Below are 20,895 nucleotides of genomic sequence, written 5' to 3'. Positions count from 1 at the left end.
ATAGAAAAGAGATTAAAAAAAAGCAATTCATATTATTAATTGTCACAACATTTGAGAACACAATCGACATATGCCAAGAAGATCATTATGTTAAATATATTTTAAATCTCTTCATTTTTAGTCAAATATGTAATTAGTTTTTTTTTTTTAATTTTGATTCAATTTAATTCTCAATTTTATAAATGCTTTAATTTAATTTTTTAAATCAAATTTTTTATAAAATTTATCTTACGTTTCAAACACGTAATATTAAAACGAATAGTCTTTTTTTTTTTAATTTTGATTTAATTTAATTCTCCATTTTATAAATGCTTTAATTTAATTTTTTAAACCAAATTTTTTATAAAGTTTATCTGACGTTTCAAACACGTAATATTAAAACGAAGATGTGTCAAACGATATAAATAACTTAAATACTATCCCAAAACGTATTTGAAACGTCTAATAAAATTATATTTTCAGACTAAAATTTTAAAGTTAAGAAATGAAATTTAAGTCAAAATTTTGAGAAAACATAAATTCTAAATTTCATGGAAAAAGAAATTTAAGACAAGATAATTGTCCTCTATTTTCAGTAATAATATGTTATGATTGAGATTATTTCTTTATACATGAACATCAGTTCAGTTGTCATGTACTTTCTTAAATAAAGTGCACCAATTTTACGTCGATGCATAATCTCAAAACAAACTTATCGTTAATCGGATTATTCGCTCAAATTTTCGTAACTATTCGTTTTCTTTTAACATTTAAAAATGAATCTTTCATATTATTTTTAAATCGGGTGTTTCCTTTCTTAAACTTTTATTTATGTATTTTTATTTTTTTATTGGTTTCAGTTACATATTATTTTGGAAGAATTATGCGAAAAATCCGTAATAGTGGAAAGTTAACATAAACTTGTTAAAAGAAGGTACTCAACAAACACGTTTTCTGAGAGAATTATTTAAAATAAATGTCAAAATGAAAGTTGACATAAAAAATTGGCCAAATTTTAAATAAATAATCTCAATGTTTAATTTTTTTTTATTGGAATACAAAATAAAGTATCTTAAATTTTTTAATATATTTGGTATAATTTACTGTAAAACATTTTGAATACATTTTTCAATTCCTTACGCAAAAAAATTATATTCCTCTGAGTGGGTCAAATTTGGTTGTTTGATTTGAACTCGTGTTTGATGGGTCAACCAGTGAAGTTGAACATGAGGTGCACGTGTTCCTCTTATCCTCTTTCCCCACCGTCTGTGCCATACTTTTCAGAAAAACAAAAACATATATAAAGAAAAATAAATAAAGCACTGTCCATTTCCAATTTCCAATTTCCAAGCAAAGATCTGGGCTTCGATTAAAGGAATATACTGTGGGGTGATCATAGTTTTTACCCTGTGAGTTCACTTTGAATATCTCCAAGAAAATAAAGAAATAGTTTTTTCGTTTTCTTTTTCAGTTCAGTATTCCCTTATCATCATTATTACAGTTTCAAGAGCCAATGGATTTCCTTTCTGCTTCTTGATTCGTTAATCTGATTTTGTTGTGTTTTGCCTCTTCGTTGTGTTTTCTGATGGATCTTGCTGGTTATGAATTGGGGTTCAGTTCAATTCCTCGTCTTGAGTATTCTGCAAAATTTTATGCATCGACCATTGGTGTTTAGTTCGATTGTGGCTTTTTATTTTGTATTTTCTTCTTTGTCTGGTTGATCACATCTTTTTAGATTTTGTATGCGATTAATTTTTCATTTGTATTCTGATGCTGATCACTACTAGTGACTTGCATGAAGTTTCTTTATAAAAGTTGAATGTGGCCACCCGTGGAAAAATTTCAGCTTTTTCCACTGGAACATATTCTTTTGTATGTCTATTTGCATATAGAACTTGTGAAGCAACTTGTTACTGATCCTGAGAAAGCTTCTATAAAGGGCAATAGTTTAACCTCCATCAAGTTTGGAACATAATGATAGAATGGAACCTTGAATGTCCGAAGAGGCAGGCTTCAAATTGGCTTAAAGAAAATAGTAATTTGGAATGTATAATATGAATCTCAACTGTTTGTGAAAAATTCCAGGTTCTTATGATGGGTGAATCACAGATGACAAAATTCGGCTTAAATGTCAAGAAGAATGAGAAAAATGGGTTCCCAAGGGGTCTGGATCCTGCAATATCTAAATTTTTTGTGCAGCTCCAAAGTGTTGTTAAGGTCAATAACTTATCCTGTGGCTTAGAAATTTACTAGGAACCTGGTATAATACTTTTTTCTTTTCTGACTACAGGCACGGCTGAGTACATTAGCTAAACAGGACGGAATGAATATGGTGAGATCTGCCCAAAAAATTGACAATAAGCCTTTCAGTTACTCTGAAGCTGAACTGAATGAGCAACTACAAGCGTGGAGAGAAAATCCAACTTGGGTTGATAGGTCACCGTTAGTAAAGGTGAGGAGCAACTAATTGTGAAAGTTTGATTTCCTTTCGAAAATCCTGGTTTCTTAATAAAACAAATAATAAGTGGACTTTAGTTGCTTCAGACTTTATGTAGACTAGCTTACCTTAGACGTATTTCTAACCTGTTCAGGTACTTTGAAGATTTTAGAAATTAAGTATCTAGTAGGTATTTTTATAGGTTAAATAGGTTTTTAGTCTTTGATACATTTTGTTCTCCGAACTTTCAAAATAAATTAATATAGTCCTCCTAACTTAACTGCATTAAATTCTTTTCACGTGTCAAACGCATTTTAAGATAGTGTTTGAGTTGTTGTTTGTACTATGTTGACATGTTCCAGCTGAAATGTCATTCTGGAACACCATTTAACAAGTCCAAAAAAATTAATGGCATTAGGTTAAAAGGACTATTTTCATTCAGTTTTGAAATTTGGAAACCAAAATGTATTAAAGTGTTTTCATTCAGTTTTGAAGTTTGGAAACCAAAATGTATTAAAGTTTGAAAGAGAAACGAATTCTAATTTCTCATGTAAGTTCAAGGACTAAAAATATACTTAACCTTATTTTTATTCTTTTCTGTTCAGATTTTAAAAATACTTTGTTGTTAACTTCTCTACTCTTTCAAGATGGATGCTTTGTTTGTTGATAACATCTAGTAACGTATGGCAGATCAACTGCTTGACCAAACAAGGAATTGGGTAACTCATTTAGGCCTGCTGGATCCTAGTGGATGTGAAATCTAGTCTGTCAAACTTAAAGTAATTAAGGAAATATCTATATCTGTCTATGTTCAGAGTATATATGTAATGTAATATTCCTTTTGGCAGGTCACTGTTCCCAAAGGCTCTCTTTGCAACCTCAATGTAGAAGTTGATGTTGGGTTGCCCCCTGATGCAGTATATAATATAGTGACAGATCCTGATAATAGAAGAGTTTTCAAAAATATCAAAGTAAGTAACTTTATCGTCCTTACTTCTGATTAATGTGTTTGGTTACAACCTTTCTCAAAATAATACTTCAAAAATATTGAAGGTTACCATTGATGCAACTTTCTATTTCCTCGTGGGCCTAGATTTTTTACTGAACTTCTAGCTTGTATAATCTGTCTGCTCCACTATTTTAGCAGTGTGCCATTTTTCTTCAATTCAACTTGGTGATGTCTTTCTTTGTCAGGAAGTGATATCCAGAAAAGTTTTGGTTGATGAGGGTCATAGGCAAGTGGTTGATCTTGACCAAGCAGCCATTTGGAAATTTCTTTGGTGGTCCGGGACTATTTCGATTAATGTCTTGGTAGATCAAAACAGGAAAGACCACTCTGTAAGGATCTATCCCACTTTTAAATAATTGATGGATTTCCTATTTGTTGCACGTAATTTATCAAGGCACACAAACTCACCGTAGTTATACAGTTCTTCATTCCAACACTCCTTTCTTAAATGCATATTTATATATTTATTGAGTTGAAATTAGAACTTTAGGTGTGTGTCTTACATACTGCTAAATAATTGTGTCAGATGAAATTCAAGCAAACTAAGACTGGATTTATGAAAAAGTTTGAGGGCTGCTGGAGGGTGGAGCCTTTATTTGTTGATGAAGCAATGTGCCATCCCTTTAAGCCTATGACTAAGGAAGACTATAATGCATGTACAAGAGGCAAAGGAAGAATAGGATCTAAAGTTAGTTTGGAACAAATACTCCAGCCAGCAATTGTTCCTCCTCCCCCCATATCATGGTATTTGAGAGGAATTACTGCCCGGACAACTGAGATGCTTATAAATGATATGCTTGCAGAAACTGCTAGAATCAGAGGAGGGTATGAGGCTGAAAAGTCTAAGACACAGGAGCTGCAAGGAAAACCTGGTGAAAATGTGGATCTGGTTGCTTATTCAAATGACATTAAAGAAAGATGGATTTTGCGTAGAAAAAATGCTAAGCGGAGTCATAGAAAACAGCTGACTGCTAAGTGATTTTCTTATGTTTGTTTAATTTTTTAAGCACTAGATATAGATTGTTACATGTAGTTCAGTTTAAAGAATTCTAGTGCATGCATTTTATAACACAATGTTACAGTCACTAATTTCAGCTCATTGCATCACATTTCAGTCGGATGAGTTTCCATGGCAAATCATCAACTTTGTTTTTCTTTTCATTATTTCCTGTTTTTCTTCTTTTTTGAAGCGAGGCTTCTTGATCTTAGATTGCTGAATTCATTTGAATATAAAGTTCTCAAGGGACGACTTAATAGTTTCTATATGAGAGACCTGATTTTAGATTCCCAAGTTCTTGATCCGATTATAAGAGAGACCTGATTATAAATTCCAGAGCACCAAATGTACAATTTTCCGTTACTACAAACAGAAAAAATGTATCTCACTAAATGAGTAACATGGCTTCGCCTTATGTATTCATACAAATCATGTTTTGTTATACAACACAATTTCATTGATAGAAACTGAAAAATAACTCGTTGTCATTCTAATTTTCCCTCTTGCTTTAATTCTAGGCCAATAATCACTAGTTATAATCCTTACTTCCGACCATTGTACAGAATAAAACTACATTACAATTACAAGTCGTGGAAGCAACGAGAAATTGCTTCATCTAAGCTGCATATACACTGCACTCTATACTCTCATCTCCATTAAACTCTCCATCTGGTAAACTACGCAATGTTTTATCCACGGCAAAAGATAACTTGCTGGGACTTCTTTGCACCACTTCGTTGGCCAATAATTCCTTCAGACCATGTTTATCAGAACTCATGAAAGAACCTACAGCACCTAGAAACCCTTCATGCCGCAAAAACATGGCCTTAGCTTCACCTTTAGACCTGAAAAGATTATATAATGGGTTAAATGCTTTTGCTTTTTGTTTTTATAATTGTACCAGAAGCAAGCATGCTCAGAAGTCTAATCAAACATTCCTGCATTATAGTCACGGTGAGAAATTACAGTGACTGAATTTTATGTCCCAACTCTATAAATATATCACCATGCTCATGCAAACCTACACTTGCCCACATCAAACACCCTCCCTCCCACCCAAAAGGAATCAGGACATGGTAATAATGCAAAGTTAAGAATCCACGTGCTTTTGTTGATGGAACAAACAACATAGAAAATGCTTATGTTTCTAGGATTCCCTTTGATCATTCTGAATATAATGTTTGAGACTAGTATTTCTTTGGCACTACATCTTCAAAACTAATAAGGTTTTTTAAGAGATGAACTTCAGTCTACGACAGCAGCAATGACATGACTTTTGTTAGAGGTGAACATGTCGTGAGGCAAATAAAAGGATATATATATATATATATATATATATATATATATATATATATATATATATATATATATATAACCCTCACACTCATGGACATGGCCAGCACATAAATTCTAAAAGTAAGAACTAGTCCATGTCCCTCAACATAGACCATGGTTTGCAGTAGGGTGGAGGAACGTCCTTCTCACTTACCAGAAATTAACAGCAACAGATAATGTGTCCATAGTAAAAGGATGCTTCCGAATAAAAAATCCACCAAAAAAAATCCTCTTCAGCCCAAAGCGAAGGGCATTTAAGTGAGAGATCTGAAAGCAAACAACAGAATAAACAAATCATCCTAAATAAATTTCACTATTTAGGATGAGATAAATATTATCATGATCTTATGTCAAAGATTGGGAACAATGAAAGAAAAGGCACATCATAACTATTACAAAGAATGATGTACACGGTGGTAAATGTTAAGTCCATGAAGAACTTATAAAATGAATATTCCACCTTAACCACATTTGCATTGAAACTTTGCATCATGTAGATATTACGTTAGTTCGTTGAATGGAGAGAGATTATTGCCAAATTGTGTTACAATACAAGAAGTGACACCTATTTCTACTACTAATATAGGTCAAGTACACATGCCCAAATGAATAAGACTCCTTATTCTATTATCTAACCATCCTTTCCTAAAACACAAAACCATCAGCCAGTGAAGAAGATTTACAGTGTAGATGACGTGACAATTATTTTTACGTATATAAGAGGGATTTCTTAACCGATCTAAGTATTCATTTATCCTCACTATCGATGCTTTACAATGGGTTTTAACTTTTATCCAACCATTGAAAATATATGTCGAGGTGGGTCTTGGACCTCAAATTTAAATTTAATTGAAAGGAAAAGAATGAGAATTTAATGAAACAGTTTACATTTTCTAATTCTTGTTAAGTATATGCTGTGTTTATCTCGAAAATATCAACAAAATCTAAACAATATCCAGATTAATAGGATCACAGCAACTTCTATAAATTTTTTGTGCATGAATTATTTGACATTTGTTAGTGAAATGCTTGGGACTGAAACATGTCTACTTTAAGAATTTATTATTTTTAGTTGTTATTGTTTTCCTAGTTTTAAGGAGTCAATTTTATTTGATTTGTTATCTCTATTTTTATGGCTTCTTTCTAGAACCATGTTGTTAGTGGGAAATTATTCTTAAGTTTTATAAATTGTACCGTTTCCTTTTCAAATAATATGATCAAATTTTAATCTGCTCTTCGTTAAGCAAATCCAATATTCCAACAATTTTTAATTTTTCCCTTCCTAAAGCTGAGATACGACCTTGTGCATATGCCATGAAGTTTTGTTATGAGTAGACTTTAATGCTAACTCAACCTTACAAAATCAATTTGTAATATAAGGTTTACACCTATTTATATACACGGTGGATCTCTAACACACATCCCATAACGTTAATGTATACACATCTCGAGTGTGGAACTAGACATTAATGAGGGGTTCAATAGCAGTGGAACAATAGACTCAACAAACAACAAACGTCGTTAGGATAGACTCTACATGACTCTAATACCCGGTTAAGAAATGGACTTTGAATCTAAATCAATCTTACAAAACCAGCTTATAAGATGAGGTGTGTAGTTGACGTGGATCTCCAACAAGTTTATTACGTACCGCCCCTCCATCCCCCAACCAAAAGAGAAAGAAAAAAAATGTCATTAAAATGCAAGGTGGCATCTTGGCTTAAGATAAATCTCTAATTATTATTTTAACTTTATCTATTATAGAGTCAATAAAAGATTCCGTTATTAGGTAAATCAAGGGAGGAAACAATGGAATGTACAAAATTATTCAGTTGTCAGGAGTAGTCCATATTTAAGCATTCACAAGGTAAAAGGGTACTAGAAGCGAGGAGATTCCATGAAGAACATGAAAGTTCCGGTGGAAGATTTGGAGGAATAATTTCCAGTTTTTTACATCAGAGATAAGTCCTTCTGCAGAATTGTAATATTTCGATTCTAGTTGAATCCAAAAGACTTTAAGCACTCCATTTAAAGCATCAGCAGCAAAAATGGGAGGGAAAAAATAAAGAGTATAACGAGCATTAATGTCTAAACGAAGAGCTTGTCAGTGACTGCAAAATTATTTAGTACACATATATTCAATGAGATGCGTCTAGACCGCCCCACTAATCACTTTTTTTAGTTAATAAATGAAATAACACCAGGGGTAAGCATAAGACATCCTCCACTAACCAACTACTATAAAGATAGTAAGAGGCAGAGAGAACATTGAAAATCGTTGCAGAAAATGAAGACAAATTGCTGGTTTGGAGTTTTGCCATGATGTTTTACTCCACTAGATGTACTATACACAGATATATACATATCACGTATAGTTAGTATCATCATGTAGTGCATAGTGGTGTTCGTCTAACTACAAATCTATAGTACACAACTGACCTGTCCAATATTATTTGAGATCATTCTTAGAAGAGATCGAGCAATATCTTCAGGTTTGTAATCCTCACGCTCCCTATTATCAGAAATTGCCTTTCCAAAGCTAGATGCTATTGCAGAGGATGAAAGACCTATCTGTTATCAATCAAAGAAAAAATACATTCCAGCAAATAATCACTAGAATTAGATAATATTATTCTCCATTTGAAACCATCACTTTTAGAGTCATCAAATGGTAACAGAAGAATGATTGTCATATAATTTTAAACAGGAAAAGGGACACAAAATTTCACCAGTCATACCTTAGAATAGTCCATTCCACCATAAATATCTCCCACAAGCATATCTACCTCTCTGTTGTTCCCCCGATAACTTAATTCCAGCAGCTCATCGAAACTGAATTATGAAGTACACCAATGGTAATCCTACGTGATCTATATAGAAGTCAATAATAGGTCATAAGCTTCAGGAAAAGAAAAACCCACCTCTTGCACTTGGTCAAAAGTTTGCCTAAACCCAAGAAAGTGCCTCCACCTATACTGGTTCCACTAACTCGCTCAAATTTTCCCTCTCCTTCCACCTTTATGAAAATATTAAAATACTACTTTTAGCGTCTAAAAAAGAGTGCATATTTGAAAACAAATTGAAGTAATGCAGCTTGTATGATAAACTACCTTAATCATTCCAACACCAGACCCAATATTAACAAGAAGATAGGGATACAAATCATTTTTGTCAATCTGCACAAATTGCTTTTGATCGCCCATATAGGTAAATGCTTCCTGGTGGACCACCTATTGAAAGTAGATCAAAGACATATACAAGGAAATTATCAAGGTGTTTGAGTATGAAGACTCTAGAATTATTTTACAGAAAACTGAAGGAGTAGTGCTTGAGCAAAAGCCGCAAATCAAAAGGAAACAAAATGAAATTGCTGTACCATTTCCTTACAAGAACGAGACAGTGAAAGGTATATCTATATACCACATGCCTTAAAAGGCTTCTCATACGGCAGCAGTGACAAGAAGAAAAGATAAATTTAACTACAGAGAGAAAAGTATACTAAAATATAGCTTTGGTACAACAGTCCTAAACTGAAGTTTTTGGCTTCATTTCCTGGAGGGGAATTGACATTCAAAGCAGACAGTTATTTTACCCCATATGCGGTTTGGATAGTAAACTCATAGCCAACTGAAAAATGGTATTCTCAAAATCTCAATAAAAAGTACATAATGGTGTAGTCTACTTTACAAAGACAGACCACAAGATAACCGCATTTAAAGTTCATTACTTTGGTTTGATATTATCTTCTGCACAGTTGGAATAATAAGAACAAGGCGTTTTTCAAACAACAGCCTTGTACCTAGTTAACTTCTTACATGGCCAATGACAAAGAGCTAAATATAAACACTTCATACTTAGCCGCCAATGACAATGACAAGAGCTAAAATATAAACCCTTAATACAAAGTCCTGAAAATTTTCAAAAAATTTATGAATTTATTAACCCATAACCATTGCTACTCCCACAACCACTGGTTACATATTTCTTGAAGATAGCTATTTATAAAACTATGAAAAGGTGAACTACTTATACAACGAGAGGCATTCATTGGTGAATTGAAAGAATATGTGTGTTTATTAATGACAGAAATGTCTTCTGACACAAATATTCACGATTTCATCAATTATCTGAAATTAATGCTTCATCAACAAACATAAAATACCTTCCAACACATTTTTCTCAATCTAACAGGGAAAGTTTTATTTTTAAGACAGCATTACCATTTACAAAACCTAATTGTGCATAACAAACATCTCGTGAGCATACACGTAAATAAGATCAGGGCTAAACCTTACAGCACCCTAAGTCCCTAACCATTATGTACGTACTGTCAAAGCTACACAGTCAGATACACATGCTGGTCTTTACATAAGAGACTATTTGTTGAATCAATGAAGAAAAGATGAATCTCAATCTCAATAATTTAATTTGAAATTTAAAAATGAGACAATATTTTTCTTTTACCAACATGGAAAACTAGTTTATGTTAAATCCTACCTCGAGAAGAAAATTCGCTCCTGCAACAAGACAATCCATTTCATCTTCCTTGTCAAGAATGATTCCCAGCCTCTCCTTGAAGAGGTCTGCATATTTGTATGCACCACCACCTGTGGCCTTCTCACCAGTAGTTTTTCATTATTAATAAGTATATAACATAAATCCAAGTACCTTAAGACTAACTAAACATTGTTTTTTATGGAATAGAACATTTTTCATTAGAAATATCTATTAAAGCTTGAACTGTGCATGCGTTACCTTTTGGGAACCACTAATAAATAATCTTTCAATTTAATCAGCTTCTAGGAATTACATATCTTCCAACCATGGCAAAACAGAAGACAAGGAATAGAAGCTGTTTCAAATCATGGCATGGCCAAGATTGAATTGGTTATTAACTTAGAATCTAAAGATTCTTCCCAAAAACTCTATCTGTACACTTAAGACAGATATAGAAACAAAATCTTCATAAAAAGACATGTTTAAACATTTTAGTTTGATTACCTTAACAGCTATTGGCTGACTTCCAGGATTTTCTTGTGGCTGACTACCTGAATTCAATACCAGATGCAAAAATTTCAGAATGACCTTAAAAAGGGATTGGACACCATGATAATATAAAAGATGGGTATATATGTTTTTAGGGATTATATTAGTAAGATAATATATATTTTTAAAGAATATCCATTATTTTGAAATTTTGAGTACTTTGGCTTCGGATTCTGTGTAGTTTATTTGTCACCTAATATGTAAATAAGATCCAGCTCAGCTTTCAAAGTCAAAGGATAACAAATATAAAAGGCAATAACAGTCTCACTAACAAGTACTCCAGACTTTTATGACCAATTATACATAAAACAAGTACAGCAAATTTTAGAGGAAGGAACAAGAGAATTTAGAAAAAAGAGGAACAAGAGATTTTATTAAGCCAGTTTGGGAAATTAAACAAATATGGGATCCATATAAAGGTGGTTGAAGGAGCCAAAATTGTTAGTCAAGAGTAATTCAGTATGCAAGTTGATCAAGTCTCCGAAGGAAACAAATACTGCTAACCATAAACATGGTGGTTGCATGTAGCAGAAAATTCAGTTACTCTATGACAAACATTGTCAACCATAAACACCATATGATTATGTACACACCTCCAATATGAAGTTTCATGGACTTTATAAATTCTAAGCAATCATTTATCTTGCTTGTTTCAAACTTCTTAAAATTTAGCCTCCCATTAAGAACAGGGTATTGCTTATGGCCGTTGGACTTCTGCAAAGTCTTTCTATGAGATATCCCCTCCTCACCATCAACCAGATGATTGTCATCTTTTGTGAAGTACACTAGCTTGGCAAGAGATCCTGTCAACAGATGGACAATATTATTTTAGGCAAGATGCAGTTGAAGTGGAAGCTTTACTTCCCTTCATAATTCACAATAACCAGCAGAAATCTGACAGTATTAATGAAAGTTGGAAAGGAAGATAATAATCACGATTCCTTATTTTCTAAAATTGCAATATGTTATCAAGAGTAATGTATCTGCAATCTTAATATGCCTCTTAGTTCAAGAAAAATGATGTCAGTATAAAAAATAATCATGCTTGACACAGCGATATTTCCTTTAAAAAAGTCTATGATTCCCAGAATCAAAATAATACTCAAATTTTAGAACCTCTGCTGTCAATTTAATAGCCAACAGTATAGAACAGTGTAATAACAGTGCATGACGCCATGCAGATTAGCAGTCCTCCAATTAAAAAAAATTCAAAGCTAGAGATCATGATCTCCAGAATTCTGACATGGTTTAAAGTGTGGAATTGAATGGAGAAGATCTCCAATGTTTCTCAACAGTAAACAAATCCCACAGTCTACTCCATTCCCAGCAAGTTAAATCAATCAACAAGTGCATCAAATTACGAATTAAGAGTTCCGTCCAAACACAGGAGTCAGAAACATAACTCCATGCAATCGAATTTGAACAGCTAGATCAACTACCAAGCAAAACATAAAACTGCTCTGTGAAACAAAGGTTTCCAATAATCAACCACAGACATATAAATAAAAACCAAAAACAATGCCAAAACATCACTATGAGCTACCCATAACACAGAAACGAAACACCCTATAAAGATTGAAATGTTTAACCTAAAGGTGTATGTCCCACAAAATTTCGCAAAGCAAAGATGTTAAATTTGAATGAAAACCACCAAAAGGGCAACTCTGAACACTAAAACAAGAAAAGAAACAAAATATAAAAAAATTTACAGGATAAAAGATGAAACCAACCTCCAATATCCAAAGCTAGATGATATACATGAGTTGGTTGGTTAGGATCCAAAATTGGTTGAGTTTGACCATCTCTGAGATCCATTGCTTTTGTTATTTCAGTCTCTAATATCCTAAGTTGTATTTAGGATTAATAAATAGTAAAGTAGAGTTATATAAGTGATTGGCAAGCCCCTTTCCCTCGGAAAAGCAATTTACACATTCATTGTTACATTTTTAAGAAATTGAAATGATTAATAAACTAATTAATTAAATAATAAACTGTAACCAACCTTAGAATGCAGAAAAAAAAATTCTTAGAATTTGGTTTGTAGAATTAATCAGAGAGAGAAAGATAGAGACAGAAATCGAAAAGGAAGCAGGTAGTAGATAGATGCTATAGGGTATACGCCGTTCTCAAAACAATCCAACCAAACAAGTTCACATCAATCAATTAAATGGATGGAACACACTTTCCCATGAGACAACAACCTCAACCAAGTTTCATCATAACTACCAATTTGGTATAATGGTTTATATACTTAAATTATAATTGCTAGTATTTAATATCTATCAAACAAATATTTATTTTATAAATTATATTATAGCTAACATATAGAATAAATAAATATTTTAATAAAAAAAATATTTAAATTTATAATAAGTAATTTATGCTGTAATGTCTTATGTACTCTTTTTATTTTAATCGAATGCTTATTTGTCTATTTTGAAAAAAATAAAATAAAATAATCGAGGAACGCATGATACATCATTACACGTGATAAGCATGATATAATTTATAAACCTCTACAAAATGATATTGTATTCTTAGTTAAGTTAAATTGTAAACGTGGCAAGTAAAATATGACTTGCACGGATCTTGGTTTCAATAAAAAAAATCGAGACAAAAATATTAGAATCTTTTAATGTCAAACTATACTTTTAAAAATTAGGATCGGATTCTCAACTCATTCTTTCAACATTGTTGTTATGTAATTTTTTTTAAATTATTAATGGATGTAAAATCTTAGAAATAGTATTTTAAGACCGGTAGTGATTTAAAAATATTAAAACTTGATTATTTTAATATTAAAAGATTTTAATATAAATAAAATTGTTATAAAAAAGAGTTTCATTATTCTAAATCACATATTTATAAATCATTTTTTCTAGAATTTTCTAACTTTGTAGTCTGATTGAAGAATCGAGACGGTAAGATTGATCCTCTCAGCGAGCTCTTCAAGTTGAACTGATCAGTTTTTCCGTTCGCGTAAGTTGAGTTTTTTGCCCTCTTTTTTGTCTAATTCGGTTTTCTATCGCATGTGAACTATCTTGTATTGTTTTAGTTATCAGTATGAGTCTTTGTTGATTAATGACCATAATGGTAGGTCTTATTCATTCTTGTGATGTTTCTCTTTGTAGATAGAACATCTTGTGGAATTAGATACGTTTTGGTGTTCTTTGAGCGGTTTGAGTCTACATAGTCGATTTGTCAGGTAAGGGAAGCTAATAGCTTTTTGAGTGAATGAGTCATATCTTGTATAATTGTGAAGTATCTGATATGCTATGATGAATTATTGATGCTTGTGATTGTGGTATGTTGATCTTTTAAATGATTGAATTGAAATTGATTGTATTGTTTGAATTGAGGGTATTTGAGAAAGATGGAGTTATTGGATCATGGATCTAATTGGTGCTACCTACTATAATTTAAAACTCTTTTTTATCATTGTCTATAGTATAAGTACCAATTGGAGTAATGAAACAGGTCTAGATGGCTCAAAAACCTTAATTTGTGATTGTTGATATTTGATACAACGCTAAGCCTCACCATGGCAGCGTTAAGCGCTGGTTTTTACGAGCCTATCAGCGTTGAGCGCTACTATGTTTTTTACGAGCCTATCAGCGTTGATATCCTGACATTCTAATGATCATTAATGCTTAAATAGAGTAGAATGAGTTATGTCGTGAGGAGTAGAAGAATGTCCTAGTCACTGGACTTGATCAAGTCATAGGCGCGAGAAGGAGATTTACCTTGTGAGTGGTTGGGTGATAACCTCTTGAGGTCAAACTCTGCAGAGTTTGGGAACCACGCACAAGTGCAAGCCACCAAGAGATCTTATGTCACTTGCATGTATCCAGATAATTGAGTTTAGTGTCAACTATATCTCTGTTTATATGTGTGTCTATATGTTGTTATATTGGTAAACTGAGTTAAGTTTTCATATGAATATTTCTATGTTGTTTGTCTTTCTTTTGCGATTCGGTGGGAGCAGATGTGGTTAGACATCTCTGGAGATTGAGGAGTCAGCTTTTAAGTTGATAGAAGGTTTCAATGGAAGCTATTGTAAGTGAGTAGTTTGTACTTAGAATTAGAATTGGTATTTTTAGTTGGTTTGTATGAACATTATACTTTTATAGTCCTATCTGTTTTAGAACTATATTAATATACTTTATACATTGGATCTTCTGTTTTGACTATTATAGTGAAACAATCATATTTTATTAGTTGTTTTAGATTGCTAAAATTGGGATGTTACAATAGACACGTATTATGATTGTATAATATAAATCTTCGACGAGAATTATTTTCATTTATAAAATATTATTATTTTAAAATTTTAATTTAATAAAAGAAATAATTAAAAGAGAATTAGTGATTTGTATTATATCGTTAACCCATTAATTTAATATCTCCATAAAGGAATAATTAACTGGATTTGAAAATCATTATTGTAAATATAATTTACCTTCAAATGATATATGTTAATTTCATCTTGTGTTTAGAATATTTATAAAATTCCTGTTTTATATTGTTGGACTTGACAACAGACACCATTGACATTAAAAGACATAGTTAGATTAATAGAAATTTTCTCTTCAAACTAGAAACAAATGTTAATGTTTGTTATTAACGATATGAACATGAAGAAGTCCTAAGACAACCCTTCCCAACCATGACAATGTCATCATCTACAAGTGAACATAATTGACAAATACATGCAATGCAGATGATCACATATACTTCAAGAACTACTCCATATTGGGACTAATGACGTATACTAATATTTCTTTGCTTAAAATATCCACAAATGCTTGATTTTGAGGGACACTGTATGAATATAACCATTCCTAATTTTAAAATGAGAAATTGAGACCCTATATAGTAAGCCCTCAATTTGCGACCCTAATTTTAAAAGGAGAATTCTATTCGGACACACTTAAATGGATAATCAAGTAATCACACACTAATAATAATAGTAAATTTAAAGGTATGAATTATTCATTGATGAAGCATTTGTTACTCTTATATAACTTAACCTTGAATAAGAGATTTAAACATTTGAAAAAATTTATATATCTAATAATTGAATTACTTCAAATTGAATTTTCTTCATTTTTTAAATAGTTAGTTTGAATAAGTAATTGAAATATTATAAATTTTAATTTTTTTTAAATAAAGCAATTTAATTTATATTTTACGGCAAACTCATTCTACTCTTGAATTTAATTTAACTTAATCCAACCTTCAATTCAGTACGACTCGTCTTGACTTTTGGCTCAAGTTGACCTTCGGCCTGGTCAGACTCGACCTTCAGCCCGGTCCGAACCAACCTTCAGCACAACCAGCTCGACCTTCGGCTCAGCCTAACCCAACTCGACTTTTTGGACTTGTAGATTGTTTTTTTTGTCCTAAACAATGAGCAATTTTACAACTTGAAAATTTTCAATTTTCTTCCTTATTTGAATGAATTTCAAAATCTATTATTTCAGTTACATTAAATATTTTCTTAAAATTACTCAATCTCAATTTCCTTTTAATTTTCTCATCCAAACATATCATTTTTCTTAAGGGTGTGTTTTCTTAAGAAGATGGATTTGGACGGAGAGTCTGAAGATAGATTTGTGTGGATTTGAGTTTATGTATATGTGTGTTTTTTGGAGTGAATTTAGAGGGTGAAATGAGTGAATTTCGATATGAATTTTGTGAAAATTAATAATTAATTTGAGTGATGTGATAGATTAAAAAAATATTTAATAGATAAAATTTGAATATTATTAAAATACCCGTGATGTGATAGATAAAAAAAAATTTAATAGATAGAATTTAAAGATTGTTAAAATACTCTTGATTGGTAAAAATATATGAAATGATTTTTTGATTAGTTAAAAATATTAAATTTTAAAATATATTATTTAATAAATTTTAATAAAATAATTAATAAAAATATAAATTATATTATATTATATTAAATTATTATTATTATTATTTTTATAATAATTACTATTATTTGAAATTATATATTAATAATTAATATTTAATTATTATATATTATTTATTATTATTTAATTATATAAATATATCATTTAATATATTAATATTATATATATTTAATTATTATTGTTAATTATTATACATATTTATATTTTTATTATTAATTAATATTATATACATATATTATTATTAATAATTGTTGTATATATATTTATTATTAATTATTATATATAATATTATTTATTTATTATTAATATTATTATTATACATATTATTATTTTATTTAACAAAGACAAAAACGTAAAATTTTCATTTATCTTCTCAAATCTTCCCTATATTAAACATATGAGTTTTGAATAAAAACTTTTAAATCTATCATTGTAAATACACGATATATTCTTTAAAAGGAACATGAAATCTTCTCTCAATCTGTCTATGCAAATCAATTTATTATGATAATCATCTCATTCAAACACATTATAAAAAATTTTAAACTTTTAAAATAAATAAATTATTCTCTTAAATTATCATCTCAAACACATTATATAAGTTAGCGTATCTTTATCACAATTTCACTTGTCAATTCAATTTACAGTAATATTTTAACTAAATGAAATGTGACGTCCCAACTTTAAAAAAATTATATATTTCATATAAAATTTAGTTAATTTTTAGATAATACCCATACGAGGATATGACGATAAGTACATTTTTAATATTTTGTTATATACTTTATATAATATTTTAATTAATATAAACATCTCGATTAGCATTCTCGTTTACAAGGTAAATAAGTCTCCTTTTGACTATATAACTTCATAAATGTTTAATTTTTTTACATAAAATTTTAATCATAGATTTTCTTTTTTAAAAAAATTAATATTTCTTATTATTATTGTTAGTGGAATCCATATATCTGTATTTGCATATTCATTTTATTGAGTTAAAATAGTACATTTTTAAACTTCAAGAAAATGGATAACTTTGTAATAATGGTTTGGTAAAGAATTGTGTAGATAAATAAAAATATTTGATAGTTGAAAAGAACTATGTCCACTGAATCATTAACTATTTTATGGATATGATATGCAACTTTCACTAAAAGGTTGTGAAACTAGAGTTTATCTAATACATTAATGGGAATAAGAGTTGTCATTTGAGACAATTATATATATTTCACGGGATATGGCTTGCCATTTTGTATTTTTATTAAAAGTGGTTTTTTTTTTAATTAAAAAAGCTTATATACATAAATTATGATTTCGTTAATTACACATATCACTTAATTATCCCTTACTTGACTTTGACACCCATTCAATTTTATTTATTTTCTTTTAAATAAATTCAAATTCAAATGGCACGGCAATAACCAAAGTATTAGTTATAGTAAAACCTGGAATGAAAATTAAGCAAGATAAAGTGTTGGGTTGAATGGTTGCATTCGTGGTATCAGGTCCTGCTTTATCAAATGGTCTTGAGTTCAAGTCCTGCCCAAGCAGTTGGTCAACCAGGCTCTGATACCATGAAGATCACAATTCCCAATTCATTTTTTTTGGAAATTTTATGAAAACGAAGACTAATTTGAGTACGTGTACAAATATATATTGGGCAGACGACTTTTTTTATTTTAAATTAAACATTAAAATAAAAAATAATTTAAATTATTAACTGCTTTAAATTATAATTAAAATATTAATTGATCAATTGAAAATTAAAAAAATATCTATATGATTAAAAATGTTTTCAATAAAATTTAAAAAAGTTAAAAATTAAAAAATATAAAATATTGAGAGGCTAAAACATCAACCAGTCTTTTTGGTTAAAGTTATAAAAGTCTAGCTCGTTTTTGTTATCATAGGCCCAGTTCTATCCAACTTATTTATGGTCAATTGACCTATTTTACCACTTCTACATATCCATAATCGGTTAATACATGAATTTTTCATTAAAACAAAAATAAATTCAGACAATACTTTAAAAAAATCTTATACATCGGTCCTACAATCTAAAGATTGTTTGATGATTTCATCAATATTCTCAAGTCATTATCACTTTAAACAATCTAATAAAAATAATATGTATTTTTTTCAGAAAAATAAATAAACTACCTAAGAAGAATTTGTTTTTCACCGCCGCACTATTAATGAATTATTTTTCTAGAAATTTGAATAAAAATCTATCTTCATGTTTTTCACCGCCGCATAAGTGAATTATTTTTCTAGAAATTTGAATGAAAATCATTTCTTAAAAATCTTTTTTCATTTTCCAATTTCAGATTTCCACCAAGAAACTAAAAAATAATATTCTATCAAGTACCTTGAATATTACTCTTTCCCAATTCAACATCAAATTATCATGAAACCTAATCTTTTGTTTTCTCTTACTGCTTCAGAACTAGGTACCGAATATTTTGGGAAAGAAATATATAGCTTTTGTACGAAAGAGGAAGGAAAATAAAATAAAATTGCTGAAAAATTATTATTTCAAATTTATTAAAAAAAAAACGGGTGGATAGTGTTTTATTAATAATAATTGTTCTCGTAAGACAAATATATTTTCTAAGATATCGTACTTGATATGTATTCGTCTCTTTAAAGTCGAAGATAAATATGTATATATAAGACAATCTGACGTTCGAGTTATTTAAGTATATAGAAATAATTTCCCTATAAGACAAGTTGACGTACGTGTACTATATTTATATTCATACGAATATTCATTATGCGGATACATAGTATATTTTTTTTAATATCGATGAGTATTTACAATTAAATGGTAAAAGCATTACACTACAATTATATTTCTTTAACTTGTTATTAATTGATAACTAATAAAAATTGTAATTTTTAGTTTATGGAAATTAAGAAATTTCACACAAAATAATTAAATTTTTAGATTAATAAGTTAGTTCAAGAAAATAATAAATTTAATTAAAAGTATTTTTAATCTCATATTGAACTTGATATCCGACTATTCATTTATTTTTACGTTATTTTGAATTGAATGAGAATAAGAAGGAAATGATATTTGATAAAAAAATAAAATAAATAAACGTTGGAGAGTGATTCTGTTTAGAAGTAAAAGAACGAAATTTCATTCTTTCACTATTTTTTTTCTCTCTTTGAAAACATGGTATCAAACTATCAAAGCAAAAATATAATAATGTATTTGCCCTTTTCTCCTACTAGTGTTTTTGTATTCGTTGATAAACATGTTTGTGGCACCCGGGACCTTTTATTGACAACGGGACCTACGACTCCCAAAAGTTTTTTAATTTAATTATTTTATATATATTTAAAATTATATTTATATTTTAAGATTATATTTTATATATTATTATATTATTTATATTAATTTAAAAAAAATCTCAATTCCTTTGTTTTTCTTTTTTTTCTTTCATCTTTTTCTTACATTTCTCCTCTATCTCATTTTTACCCTTAATCTCTCATCTTTTTAAAATTAAATTATACCACGGTGAAACAGAAGAGTTAAGAAATATTTTGGATCAATCAATTTTTTCTTATAAGTATGTTCAATTTTTACTTTTTTTAAGCAATTTGTTTTTTTCATGCATATGATAAATTTGTCTGCTATGTATCTCTATACGATTATAAATTTATTTTTTTTAAATAGGTGGACGGTGATAAATTTATATTAAAAAAATTATAATAAATAGTAAAATAATTGATTTTTTATTCAAGAAGAAGGTTTGTGGTGAAGATGAAAAAAGTACATCTATATCAACTAAACTTAAGAAATAATTTATATATAAAAAATCTAATTTCGCATTTTTTTTTTAAAGTTTCGTCACTGTTTGTGATGATTAATTTATCATAAAATGATTTAACAACACTAATTTGATGTTTTCATTAAAATAAATTTTCGTCCAAGAAAGTTAACAATTAAATTTTCAAATATTCATTCAAAGTATATACATTTCAAAGACGTGTTTATACAACATAAAACAAATTGTAACAAATGCATACCCTCAAAAAATTGACAATATGCATGATTTGAATATAATTAAAACTAAATCGGACGGAATAAGACATTATAAAAGAAATCAAGCTCAACATCTCATCTACAATGTTCGCATGAATTTTTAAT

At 29.6% G+C, this 20,895-nt stretch overlaps 2 protein-coding genes across 2 annotated transcripts; one reads left to right on the top strand and one right to left on the bottom strand.

Moving 5' to 3' along the window:
• Positions 1-1,226: 1,226 nt before the first annotated feature.
• On the top strand, positions 1,227-4,589 carry LOC114174950. Its single transcript, XM_028059685.1, has 6 exons — positions 1,227-1,388; positions 2,065-2,196; positions 2,270-2,431; positions 3,265-3,387; positions 3,611-3,754; positions 3,952-4,589. The coding sequence occupies exons 2-6, from the start codon at positions 2,071-2,073 to the stop codon at positions 4,402-4,404; spliced, it is 1,008 nt and encodes a 335-aa protein (XP_027915486.1). The 5' UTR covers positions 1,227-1,388; positions 2,065-2,070; the 3' UTR covers positions 4,405-4,589.
• Positions 4,590-4,770: 181 nt separating this feature from the next.
• On the bottom strand, positions 4,771-12,942 carry LOC114174949 (pantothenate kinase 1). Its single transcript, XM_028059684.1, has 11 exons — positions 12,806-12,942; positions 12,534-12,646; positions 11,397-11,606; positions 10,759-10,805; positions 10,255-10,371; positions 8,868-8,987; positions 8,679-8,773; positions 8,496-8,589; positions 8,197-8,328; positions 5,912-6,024; positions 4,771-5,267 (listed from the first exon to the last, which is right to left on the bottom strand). The coding sequence occupies exons 2-11, from the start codon at positions 12,616-12,618 to the stop codon at positions 5,039-5,041; spliced, it is 1,242 nt and encodes a 413-aa protein (XP_027915485.1). The 5' UTR covers positions 12,619-12,646; positions 12,806-12,942; the 3' UTR covers positions 4,771-5,038.
• Between the last annotated feature and the right edge of the window lie 7,953 nt (positions 12,943-20,895).

This window comes from Vigna unguiculata, chromosome 3 (genome assembly GCF_004118075.2).
Source record: "Vigna unguiculata cultivar IT97K-499-35 chromosome 3, ASM411807v1, whole genome shotgun sequence".
NCBI classification, from domain to species: Eukaryota; Viridiplantae; Streptophyta; class Magnoliopsida; order Fabales; family Fabaceae; genus Vigna; species Vigna unguiculata.
The sequence above is the reverse complement of the archived record's forward strand: the minus strand, read 5'-3'. Positions and strand labels throughout refer to the sequence as shown.